We start from the raw sequence: 13,164 nt of genomic DNA, 5'->3' as shown, positions 1-13,164 counted from the left end.
ACTGTTGTCATGCCATTTTAAGTTGTAACTCAATTGTCTTTACGTGTGGATTCGAGTGTGTGTGGATGTCTGTGTCTCTTTGATGGGCTGTATGGTTGGCAGTGTTCAGTGCCTCTTGCTCAGTGAAGGCTTCTTAAAAACTGATCAACTTAAAGCCCTTTCTTTTTTGTGATGTCGTCAAATTCATAGAACAAAATTTAACTAGCGACTTCATTGGCAGTTTAAGAGTGAGAATAATTCTTCATGTCAGCTGGTATTGATGATTAAGAAGGCTTGTCAGTTAAAGAGACTGAGAATTGAATGAATTTCATTTGAAGATGCCCCATGGTTGACGCCTGACGCCTCCAGCACTTTGTGACCCTCTCAGTGGTTAAGAAGGGTGGAAAATGAAGATTATGGAAACTCTCCACACTCTCTTTCTTTAGGTTTAAGAATCAGATTTTTACAGCAATGATTCGTAACCTTGATTGCCATGTAATCCTATTTGGAAAGGATCATTTCCAATCATTCATTCGTACAATTAAAACTATGCTGCAGACATAGCAGTTAAAGACACTTTTTACAACCCAACCTGGCAACACAGAGCTTTTGTCCAGTTACTTAAAAACACACTAATGAGTTATTAATAACTATTAATGAAGTGTTTTGCTACAAATTAGAGCCCCCTGTGATGTATGGATAAAAGCGAGAAACAGTAATCTCTCTATCCTGTAACATTTACTTTTTCATTGTGAAATATAACGCACATGCACCTGTTATGAAACCTGAGGGGACATTTCTGTCTGTACAAAGTCGGTATGTTGTGAAGACCGATTGAAAAAAAAAAGATGGTTGTTGCAGTGTGGCAGCCAAAGTGTTGGATAGAGTTTCACATTCTATATATAATCTGTTGACTTGTGTCCTCGCTGCTCTATTTAAATGCCAGAGACCCAGTGTGAAAACAGAGTGAGGAGTGCAACAATATGATGGACCTTTTCGAGACCAACAGTTATCTTTTTAATGATTTGCGCTATCTGGAGGAAGCAGATCATGGACCACTACAGCACTTGGACATGGCAGGGGTTTCCCCTCTGTACAATGGCAATGACAGCCCACTGTCCCAAGCGGGTCACGATAATGTCCCGTCCGGTGGGGAGAGCAGCGGAGAGGAGCACGTCCCCGCGCCTCCGGGTCTCCGGGCGCACTGCGAGGGTCAGTGCCTCATGTGGGCCTGTAAGATCTGCAAGAGAAAGACGGCTCCCACGGATAGACGTAAGGCTGCGACCCTCAGGGAGAGGAGGAGGCTTAAGAAGATCAACGAAGCCTTCGACGCACTGAAGAGGAAGACCGTAGCCAATCCCAACCAGAGGCTACCCAAAGTGGAGATTTTACGCAGCGCCATCAGCTACATAGAGAGGCTGCAGGAGCTGCTGCAGACGCTGGACGAGCAGGAGAAAACCGGATCTCCATGTGACACAAAAGAAAACAATGTGAGCGAGTATACCAACCTGAAGAGGAAACTCCTCATACTATTCACATGAATGTGTAAATCTGTGCATCTGTGGATTTTAGATTATTCCTCACCCGATCAAGAATATCCCAGTTTGGACTTTTAATGTGTTTGTGGTGCTCATTAATGACATTATAACGTGAATGCTTATTACTCTGTGCCACACTGATTTTTTTAATCTAACAGTGTGGTTTTCACTAATAATATAATTACAAACTTCTCACGTCATGGTCTTTGAATACTTTTAATTACTTTCTTATTGAATGTTGAATGCTTCTCAGTAATAGCAGCCTGTTTCTGCAATAATTTAAAAGTTTTTTCTTCATATTACAGGCAATAATATTTAATCAATTCGCTCTTATTTATGTAGCCCCAAATCACAACAGTCACCTAAAGGTGCTTTATATTGTAAGGTAAAGACCCTACAATAATACAGAGAATCAAACAAACTCCTATGGAAATGTACTTGGTGACTGTGGGAAGGAAAAACTCCCTTTCATGAGGAAGGAACTTGGCTCATCTGCCGTGACTGGTTCGTGGTGAGGGAAAGAAAACAGGATAAATGAGGCTATGTGGAAAAGAATATGGATAATGTGTGTTTTTTACAGGTGGCCGGTGAGTACCACTGGAAGAAATCCTCTGAGGCTTGGCCAACCTCTGCTGACCATTCCACTTCAGCAATGAACCGCAGAGAAGGTACACACCTTGCACACTACCTTTGCTTGAAGTCAGGTGTAAATTCATTTAAAAAAAAGAGAAAACCAGAAAACATCATGTGGTATCATAAGTCCTTTCATTTTAGGAGCCAGTGAGTCTTCCGCGTCCTCCAGCCTCCTGCGGCTGTCCTCCATCGTGGACAGCATCACCAACGACAGCAGTCAGTGAGGACGTCTCAGAAAACTGAAACATTAGCAAACTATCTGACATTTTCAATATGATCTATTCTGATCATCTGTGAACTATTTTTGCTATACTAAACCATTCTGATTTCTGTTTGTAAGTACTTCATTTGTACAGGAAGCGCAAAAGATTTGTACATATTTTATATTAACATGAAGTTTAGATGTATTTATTTTGTGTCCAAAGGCTAACCTTGGCTTTAAGGAAGCTGAAATTCTCTTTATATATTGTACACAGCTGACCAACAAAATAAATGACTCAGTTCTACTCTCGCAGTTGTGCAAACCTTGGTATATTTATTTGCAAGGGCATGCCAGATTGGTGTTTGCAATCCATTGTATTTTGGATGGAACATCTGATCCTTATTAGTTACTCAGGACTGATACTCTATTAAACCCTCCTTTACCTTCAGAACTGCCTTAATCCTTCATGACATAGATGCAGTTGGTACTAAGCAGCCCAAAGCATGCCAAGAAAATAACCCCCAGACCATTACACCACCACCATCACTCTGAACCTTGGATACAGCTCAGTAGAAATCAAGACTCATCAGACCAGGCAACTTTTTCCACTCTTCTCTTATCCATTTTTAGCGATTGCTGGCAAATTGTAGCCTCAGTTTCCTGTTTTTATTTCCTCCTGCTCTGATCTGTCCAGGGTGTATCCAGCCTCTCGCCCTAAGACAGCTGGGATAGGCTCCAGCGGAAGTGAATGGATGAATAAATAGTTTGATTTTCAGTGGGCCTCCCCTGTCTTGTTCTCGGGCTCTTTTGCCACCTCATTTAAAAATACCTCTGCTGGTTGCATTAAAAAAACCCACAACAATTAAAAAAAAGCTATTTGCTCAAGATCTGCCAGTTCCCTTAACATTCAACATTCTACTAGAGGTCCATATAAACCATTTAAACAGCCCTGAAACATTTTGCTGCTCTCTCTGTTCCAACTGGCATCCAGCAGGCCTGGGCCCACAACAGTAACTCGAGTCTCCGACAAACACAGCGTGCCTCTGCTCTCCTCTCCTATCATATGTTGGGGACGTGGAAACTTGGGTTGCAGGCATAAGTGCAAAGCCCAGCAGGATAATGAAGTTATCTGAGCCATTAATTCATCATCGCTAGCTTCATCATCTGGTGGCAAAGCGTTCACACACGAGCTATTTAAACGTGTGACATGATGCTAATGACATGGAAATCCACCGAGTCTTGTATTGACATGATAAAGGGGTGTTTGTTGATGATGTTGGGGGGGTGCGCTGCGCTCCTTCAGATCTTAGCAGATGACACAGAGCCGTGGTTGACCTTTGAGACTCTGCCTCATCTCTCAGGCCTGCAGCCGCACACACAGATATGAACACACAAAGTGTCTCTCGCGCACACATGCCAAGTTCATAAGGAGTTAAAGACCTCAATGAAATATTAAGCCAAGGGAGAACAATGCATATCTCAAAGCTTTGCTTTAGCAGTGGTGCAAAGAAAAACAATTTTACTCAAGTAGTGTGCTTGGAATCAAATTTGAGGTGTTCCTCCTCTAACTTGAACACACTTTTTGCTATGTATATTGACTCCTTTTCAGTATCTTCAATAATTCATTAAAAACAACCAGGAAGAAAGTTCAGAGGTTTGGAGGCCTTCGTCTGTTTGGTGTTCTATGTATTTTAAGTAGTCTGAAGTGTGTTGAGTGACTGGTTCAGGATGCCAATACGCTCTACAAAGCTAATTAGAGGGACCTTTCTTCCCACAGCTGTGAGGCTTTTTTCATTCTATATTTTATGCCAGTGTTTCCTCTCATTAAGGCACATCATGTACACATGTCCTTTTATTTATTAACTAGTCTAGAACAGGTAATTGAATTGAGTTTGTTTTTAATGTAGTGGCTCGACAATTTCCAACAAAAGAAAACCTGCAGCGCTCTTACAAGATCTGTTGGTTTGTGCATTAGTCTTTCTAGCTTTGGGGCAGTGTGTGTTTCCCTATCTACACAACACCTCTACCACATTTAATATAAAGATACCGGAAATCTTTTTTACTTCAGCATGCATAGGTGCACGTTCTGAATAAAGCATAACACTCTTGGTTTTTCTTTAGCTACTTGAGTGTGGATTAATAAAAAATACTTCAAAGTTCAAAGTAAAAGTTTGTGCAATATTACTTTCACAGTACTGTGTACTTTTATTCCCAAAATGAAGTTAACACTTCCAGAACCAAACTAAATTAAAGCTGGTAAACATACACTAATGCAAGGTTCTGTATGATATGGTATTATTCAGCATGCATACATCTTATACTAAATATCCTTTTTTTTCTGTAGAAACCAGACAGAAATCCGATAGCGCTAACAGTAATGTGATTTTAATGGGCTCCTACTCACTCATTCTGATAGCAGTGATACTTACTTTGCAGCTCATATGTGTAGCAGTGGATGTAATATCTGTTACAATGGAGGCCGGTAATCACATTTAAAAAAAAGAACTCAGATGAGTGTGTGGGTTTTTAGGGGTGGTGGTGAATACAAGCACATTTCTTTTCTGTGCTGTTAGTAGAGTTGTATTGACTGCATTTTGAACCTCATTGTCTTATTTTTGTGTTTGCACCATCTGACTGTGTGCATGCTCACACAAATAGCCCTGCTCTCTCCAAGTCCAGACTTTCTCTTGTATGACTTTACGGGGATTTCGGTGTTACTGATGACACCATATAATTGTCATTTGGCTGTGAAGGCAGCGTTTTAAAAGTTAAAGCTGATGAAAGGCGAGCTGTTATAGGAGGGGGGATAAGCCTGGAGGCTGAAATGCTCTGATTTACTCAGACTTTCCTTGAATATCCTGCTAGGAAAGGATTCAGTACTGACGGGGCTGGAGGTGCACCTCTTTCTGCTCGCTGCCAACACAAATGGTGTTGCCACTCATTTTTTTTTCATTTGTTCTTGTGGGGAATGTAATATGGACTTGGATTTTATGTGGGTGGGAAATTGCCTTTAACCAAAAACACTGTGCTTTGAAAAATAAAATCCATTGTTCTTTCTTTTGATTTTGATTTTATTTGACTGCTTTTGTTTGCTTTTTTCCTTTCATCCACAGCTTTTCATGTAGAGCAAACTGAGGTAAGGACCCAGTTAGGAGCAATAGAGTTTTTCTTTCAGATTATAACATTTTAAACATCTAATCAGTATGATATTTTAACAGGGACGTGCCCACTGTTGGGCATTGGAAGGGGTCTTCCCCCCCAGCAATACCATTTTCATGTCAGCATGCATTTTTTTTACTGATAAAGTTAAACTAAACTTTATTTATTTATTTATTATATTTATGTATAATAGTTGCACTAACCCAAACCATTACTTTTTCTAAACTCACCAAGTAACACATTCCTACTTAAAAACATATTTAAAAATCATACAAATATGTGAACAACTGTGATCTGAATGTTTTAAGCTTAGGTCTTTGGAGTCCACCACACCTCCCATTTTCAAATGTGTTCAGGGACTTAAAATAAAGTTGGAAATTCGTGCAGAGGTACCTTTTTTATTTAAGGGAATATTTATGTTCACAAACATGAAACAGCACAAACTGCTGTTGTTTTTATATTTTGATCATATATTCTGACTTCCTGCCCACCTCTCCATGACTTCCTCTTGCTTCTTCTGTGCCATGAAGTTAACCTAACTCGAATAAATATATATTTGATCTTTTTATTTTAAATAAAATTCAACTTAAATGTCAATAAGACAGAAAAGGGGACATGGGCTGTGTTTGGCCTCTGGAGTGGGGCATGGTAGAAAAAGTCTGAGAACCACTGGGTCAAGTGAACACATCGAGAGGTTCAATAAATCTCAATGGGATTCTTGTAATTTACACAAACTTGCATTTTAAGATTGACTTAATTTTCACACTGTTACCTGCATCATAATCACGTACTTAATTACTCAACTTACATTTTACATATTTTTACAGTTTTTTTTTTTCCTTTTAAAAAGTTTTGACATTTGTATTATAAAAAGGAATACCCCCCCCCCCCCCCCCCACACACACACACACACAAAAAGCCGCTAAACCACTTTTTAATCCCGACAACTTTTGATGGTATTCAAAGTGGCCACTCAGTACTTTTACTGTTCTGACAAGTATATACCGTAAATCCTATAACTCTGGATAGTTTGGATTTATTAAATAAAAATACATTTATTTATAGATTTCCATAAAACCGTTTATTTTGCTAATTGGGAGGAGGAGTGTAAGCGATGCACTGCCTCTCTATCTGGGGGATGGTGCAGCACCAAGCAAGCAGCATAAAGTCAAAGCGTGAGGCACTTTAGAAGAAATAAGGTTTTCAGACGTGAGGCAGATGAAACATAAAAAGATCACCTCCTGCCCTTCACTTAACTCTGTCTTTGACCCTTGAGAACAACAAAAAAGCAACCTCGGAGAGCTCCCCAGAGACGAGCCGAGTGCGCAGATCACATCTCCAGCCTGCGCGCAATATCGTCTCCCCGCATCATTACGCCATGTGCTGCACTAATCTAACCCCCCGGCTCAATTAAGCTGATGCCAGGTTTTCTCATTGTCCGAGTTGTTCTCAGTCTAAACAGCCTTTGATCTTCGCAGCTAGCTACAAGCTCAGGCGAGCCGATGTCTTCTTCAGCTGTGCCTAATCCAAACTCCGACGGCAATTCAGAGGCAGCAGCAGGTACTGGTGTTTTCTTAGGTGGGCGCAGTTCCCAGAGAAGTGGTGATGGGGCTGGAGGGAGTGGGGGTCGTGCCAAACGCTTTGACACATTGTGAGAAATATCCGCATTGTATCCTTGTAAGCTGTCACCAACATCATTACCTAAACCAGCTGGACTGGGTCAAACTGTGAAAAGCATCATTTCAGAATCTTTAGATGTTGCTGCAAATCTTAAATGGAGACACTTTATCTTCTAACTACAGGGATGTTAAAATATGGGGAAAAAGCAATTTGAGAAAAGGCTTTGGATCGTTTTCACTGTATACTTTTATTCTGTTAAATTAGCCTCAAACATTGGGGTGAGGACCCCAAGGAAGGGACATAAGAATGAATGTGATTTGCTGATTCTGCAGTGTTGGCCTTCAAAAATTCAGCTCAGATCCTCTGTTATTGTTAAAGATGGATTAAAAACTGCGGGATGTGGGACTTGAATGTTTATCAGTCCGAAAAAAAAAAAAAAGAAGTTGGAGAGCCACTACAGGGACAAATATTGAATTATCTTCACTGTAAACATCCTCACTCCGTAATCCCTGAGTCATCCCCTTGAATGAAAGCCTCTGCACCATCACGGCCATCTGTTGTGTGCTTGAGTCGTGTCAATAACTTTTAACGGTTAAAATTTGGTCCCTCAATGTTGCAGGGAGTTGTGCAATGGTGTCAGTGCAATAATTACTGTTTTAATGAGCTTTGGCAAACAGGGATCGGCTCATTCACAGCACCTTAAGTAATGAGTTTGAGTGTTTATGGGGGGGGCGGCTTACCGCACTAATGTGAATTCACAGGGCTTGAAATGCTACACCTTCCTTCGCAGCTGGGCTGCATCTGCAACGCTGTTGTCTTCAGCGTAAAAATTGCCCTGCATACTCCAACAAGTGGTCACCCTCTTTTTCAGCAGAATTTGACTAAACTAAAAACACTGCGATGTTCATGTCTTCACAGCCACGTGTCACTTTCACTGTGCGCTATGACATGATGCCTAAAGGCTGGTTACAGATACATGCAGCATAAATAATACATTACAATACTTATTAGCGCTTTAAAACATGCCAGCTTTGGTCAAAGCTGCACTCCCCTTAAACATCTCTAAGCCTTGTATTAATTGTGGACTTGTAAGAGAAGAGTGTTGATGAGTGGGAAAACACCAGTAAGTGCAGATGTGGGAAACTCCACAGGGTACTGGGGGGTGCGAAGCAACGAGTTGGGATGGGGCAGGGAGGGAGAAGGGCCGACTCCTGCCTGCCTTCTGGCTGGGCCAATGGGCCATGGTAATTAGATCTGGCCAATGTGGGCCCTGGGCTTTGGCCTCGGGGCATATAAGGGGGGCCTGGGGCAACAGACCCCTCATATCACTCAGAGGTCTCTTCTCTTTCACCCAAACTCTACTACCCTTCTTCCTTACTTCCTTTGCGGCCATCTCCTTCTCCATCTATTCAGACTTTAACAAGCCATGGATGTCTTCTTGCCATCACAGGTCTACTATGACAGAGCATGTGCTTCCTCTCCAGACAGCCTGGATTTCGGCCCAGGCATGGAGCTCGCTGGCTCCGAGGAGGACGAGCACGTCAGGGTTCCAGGAGCCCCCCACCAGCCAGGACATTGCCTCCAGTGGGCCTGTAAGGCCTGCAAGCGCAAGTCGAGCTTTGTGGATCGCAGACGGGCTGCCACCATGCGCGAGCGCCGGCGGCTGAAGAAGGTGAACCACGCTTTTGAGGCTTTGAGGCGTTGCACTTCGGCCAACCCCAGCCAGCGCCTGCCCAAGGTGGAGATCCTGCGCAACGCCATCCAGTACATCGAGAGCCTGCAGGAGCTGCTACGAGAACAGGTGGAAAACTTTTATGGCCTACCTGGAGAGAGCAGCTCTGAGCCTGGAAGCCCGCTGTCCAGCTGCTCTGATGGCATGGTAAGACCGCTGATCCTCATCTTCAGCCTCTTTATGCAAATGCCTGGTTTTATCAGGGTCTTGAGCAGCAAAGAAATTAGAACCACTGCACAGCAAATCCCGGAAAAGGTCTTTATTGTTGTTTACTTCTAAAGTCATCATCAGTGTTGAACAAGAGCACTTCTATCAGTTCTCTTTACCTTATCAAGTTTTTTATTTCAATGCAGAACCCTGATTTCCACTTTAGCAACCTGTTAATCAAATGAGCTTGCTTTGCCTCAAGACCATAATTATCATGGTTTTCCATGCATGGCATACACCTCCCATAATTCCTTAATGCAAACATCTATTATGTTGTCTTACAAGAATCTCCGTCCTCTGCTTGTGATGCTTATTATTACAGGTCATATTGAATCTCTGTTTGAAGGTGACTTTGCATCAAATAATACAAAAACAACTTATAACGCTGGATTGGACTAATGGCTTTCCCACCACCGGACACTTTATAGCCCCATTAAACCAACCTAAATCCACCTTACTGAAGTCTGGCAGGCAAAACTGGGCGCTTTTCTGCATTCCATCCTGACTGCATGTTCTGCACCGCTGCCAGGATTTTCTGCAGATTTACTAGGAGAAAGTGTCATCTTGCACAAACTGGTGTTGCTTCCACTGATACAATCGATTCGCTACACTCGGAGTCGGGCCGGGGAGGGGAGAGCACAAAAAACCACTTTGGCTTTAAGGTGCATGTGAAATAAAGAAGCCAATAACTTTGGAATTCAGGATTTATTAGCCTGTCCGGAATATCATGGCGGGCACTGCACTGGGTGTTTTCTTCCTATCCAATATAACACAGCGGTTTAAACAAGCAGTTTATCATATCTGTCTGTTTGTAAGTATTTGAAGGAATTCAAGGGTAAATTCAATTTTTCATTTCCTTTCAGGCTGACAGCAACAGTCCAGTGTGGCAACAGCTGAATGCAAACTACAGCAATGGCTATTCATATGCAAAGAACAGTAAGACCTTTTAACTTAAGCAGCAGTTTGATATGAATATAATGTGAATTCTTGCCTGCAAGGCTTTAAAAAACTAATACCTGAACAGCAGATTATGTTATATTTAGACTTTATTTTATTAAGTTTCCATCTCTAAAGTCAGCTTATATAACATGCCGAGCTGTATGATCCAAATTTGGCTAATTTGAATTTGGGATCCTCTTCATCAGATAGCATGGATGATAAAGCAGCCGGAGCGTCCAGTCTGGAGTGCCTGTCCAGTATCGTGGACCGCCTGTCCTCAGTGGAGTCCAGTAGCTGTGGGCCGGCTGGCCTTAGAAACACATCCAGCTTCTCCCCCGGCAGCTCTGACTCACAGCCCTGCACACCGGAGAGCCCCGGATCCAGGCCCGTCTACCACGTCCTGTGAAGCAAACCTTGCTTTGATGTGAATATATATTGCCTCAGGCGGGCGCCGTGCTTTTACCCAACACCAGCTGCATTTGCAACCAAAAGCGATAAGAACTAGTTTTGGGCAAGTGGGAGGAAAACCCAGCAGAACCTGAGGGACACGCGGCGGCCAGCTTTTGTACTGTACATGAGATTGTAAATATGTAATGTAAATGCCCATTTATTCTATACTTTCTATTATCCCCACTGAGACATATTTAATTATAACAGCTGATGTAATGTTGCATTATTCAAAAAAGAAATGGTATTTAAGCAGTTCAGTTCAGGTGAGTGTGAGTTTTAGCAGGTTTTGTCCTGTTAAAAGGGAGTTTTTTTTATCCCCACTTTTTTATTTTTTAATTATTCTTTTTTTTTATTGTAAAGTGTCATGAAATGACTAATGTTGCTTTTATTGGCACTATATATACATGAATAAAAAGTGAACTGAATTGAAGGAGTGTTGTGCTACACTGTTACATCCCCCGTTTTGTTCTTTGGTCTTTTTTCTACTTTTTTTGCATTTAGAAACCAGTTTTTTTTTCTAGTTAATCAAATGCTACGCTGAAATTTTGGAGACCAAAAAATAAAATGTTTGCAAAAAAAGTTGAAAATCCTAATTAGCATGAATCTCACTCACTTTAATAGAGCTTTTCAGCAAAAGTTAATTAATTATGAACAGTTCACCGATGCTGAAAGCGACTGCTGCCATTTCAGTTTTTATCTTTTGATCTCTTTGGCTTTTTGAAGATTTAAAAAAATATTGTTTCTAGAACAGGTCAATTTTTCCTTACGATGGCAGATTTATATTCATTTGCAGAATCATGATTAGGAGTCCAAAAAACTGTCAAAATAAAAGGCCAAGTTATTTATTATGTGCCTCACACGTGGTGTGTCCCAGACGTCTTGGAGTTTTCTTCAGCTAACAAGGTGTCAGGATCACTGATAGAGGTCATCTGATATCGTTTATCATTTTTACCCTGCTATAATCATTCATGTCGCCTGTTTGCTGATGAGTCAGTACAGCAGTGTAAAAGCCAAATTCGTGGTGTCTTTCCTGGATCACAGAAATGATTCAATAAAACTGTGTAAATAAAGGAAAAAATTCAAAACATCTCTAAACTCATTTTTGTGTCTCTGTACTCGTGAAGTGTAAAGCTGCACTCTGTGTGTGTGTGTGTGTGTACCTGTTTGTTCCTTCCTACCAAATGTGAGTCATCATTAACACCCTTGATTACACCATCAACACAAGAGTTAAGAACAAATGGCCTCTAATTGCATGTATTGTGTGACTGAAGAGGAGGAGGCGGCGGAGGGGGAGGGGGTCACATATGTGTTATACTCCGTCATGTCTTTGATCATGCACTAAGAAAGCTTGTTTTCAACGAATGAGCTGGAAAGCTGTAATACCGTGTCAGTGCATTTGTCAGAAAGGTATTTCGAAAACATATTATGACGTAAAACCAGAATCTAATGTAAACCACACAAATCTGATACAGCTCCACTTGGATCGTCTAAAGTATTACCATGCTGCTTTCATATAAATGCATCAGTTATAATGATGTTTGTAGAAATTTTTTATTTTATTCTTTTTTGTTGTCGTTATGTTACATTAATCTTGCTAAACAACACATTCATTTACTGCTGCTTATCCAGGTTCGAGTTGCAGGGAGCAGCAGTTTCAGTAGAGACACCCAGACCTCCCAGCCTGGGACCCGAGGGATGCCAGAGAGAGACATAATCTCTCTGGCATCTCTCGGGTCAGCCCCGGGACCTTCTCCATCACTGCAGACATTGTGTGAATCCATCTGTAAATTTTGTGGTCCTCTCTCCGCTCACCGAAAAGAGGTGAGCACTTCACCCTTTTTCCGGCCGAGGACCATGGTCTTAAAGGTGCTGATGCTCCACACTCTGATGCAAATCACCATAGTACACGCTTGAGGTCACTGCCCAATGAGGCCAGGAGAACCAAATAATGGGTGGCTTGGGATGTCTGTAGCTCAGGAGGTAGAGCGGGTCATCTGGTTTTCGGAAGGTAGGTGGATCTCTGGCTTCCAGTCTATATGCCTTTGGCAAGATACTAACCCCAAGATACTCTGTAATGTAAAAAGTCCTGAGGCCACTAAAGCAGGTATTAAAAAACAGTAAAAGAGGAATCAATAACATAGACAATTGATAAAATACCACCCTACCCACAAAACTTAAACACAAAACAGTATAAAAGTATAGGGAGACAAAACAGCACAGGGCTCAAGCATAATAAAATAACATAAAACAAGAGATAGCAGAGTATTCATAACCACATGACTGATTACACTTTTAATTTAGGTATCATCCCAATCTGGGTCCAAGGTCTGCAGGAGAAGAAGAAATGACACATGTTGATAACTCGAACAGAAGATGCTGTTTGAGGATTTAGCTAACAGCACCAAAACGTTCATGTGTTACTGAATCCAAGATTTCAAGAGGAATCACTGAGCACCTACGTGCTGCTTATGTAAGCATCTGTATGTAAATTTTGCCTCAGCAAAAAATAAATAAATAAATAATTATCACACTTAACATAGCACATTGCATTGGCTTCTTACCCAGAATTTAAATCGCCTGATTGCATATCATCATAAGGGTCTAATGTTAGGCTGCATGTGACCAAGAGGTTACAAAAGAAAATCTCAGAAAATTCATGAAAGTCAAATAAGTTTTAGTGAGATAATAACATATTTCTGACAGTA

The 13,164-nt window shown here is 41.4% G+C and overlaps 2 protein-coding genes across 2 annotated transcripts; both read left to right on the top strand.

Moving 5' to 3' along the window:
* Window positions 1–962: 962 nt before the first annotated feature.
* myf6 (myogenic factor 6) lies at window positions 963–2,648 on the top strand. The gene is given in 4 exon segments (XM_084910524.1): window positions 963–1,469; window positions 2,098–2,185; window positions 2,292–2,365; window positions 2,367–2,648. Coding segments are annotated over 4 exon segments (696 nt in total). The 3' UTR covers window positions 2,394–2,648.
* A 5,858-nt stretch (window positions 2,649–8,506) lies between these two features.
* myf5 (myogenic factor 5) lies at window positions 8,507–11,531 on the top strand. Its single transcript, XM_084910523.1, has 3 exons — window positions 8,507–9,010; window positions 9,934–10,006; window positions 10,216–11,531. Exons 1-3 carry the CDS (start codon window positions 8,558–8,560, stop codon window positions 10,413–10,415), a joined length of 726 nt encoding a protein of 241 aa, XP_084766649.1. The 5' UTR covers window positions 8,507–8,557; the 3' UTR covers window positions 10,416–11,531.
* The last annotated feature ends 1,633 nt before the right edge of the window (window positions 11,532–13,164 follow it).

The sequence above is a fragment of the Perissodus microlepis genome, chromosome 17 (genome assembly GCF_051167445.1).
Source record: "Perissodus microlepis isolate ML-2025 ecotype Zambia chromosome 17, ASM5116744v1, whole genome shotgun sequence".
NCBI classification, from domain to species: Eukaryota; Metazoa; Chordata; class Actinopteri; order Cichliformes; family Cichlidae; genus Perissodus; species Perissodus microlepis.
This window is presented reverse-complemented; position numbering and strand designations above follow the sequence as displayed.

Bases quoted from the DNA above. Each gene is read 5' to 3' on its own strand.
- myf5 (XM_084910523.1), top strand. From the start codon at position 8,558: ATGGATGTCTTCTTGCCATCACAGGTCTACTATGACAGAGCATGTGCT. The intron at 9,011-9,933 runs GTAAGACCGCTG...ATTTCCTTTCAG, and splicing joins CCAGCTGCTCTGATGGCATG to GCTGACAGCAACAGTCCAGT. The intron at 10,007-10,215 runs GTAAGACCTTTT...CCTCTTCATCAG, and splicing joins CTATTCATATGCAAAGAACA to ATAGCATGGATGATAAAGCA.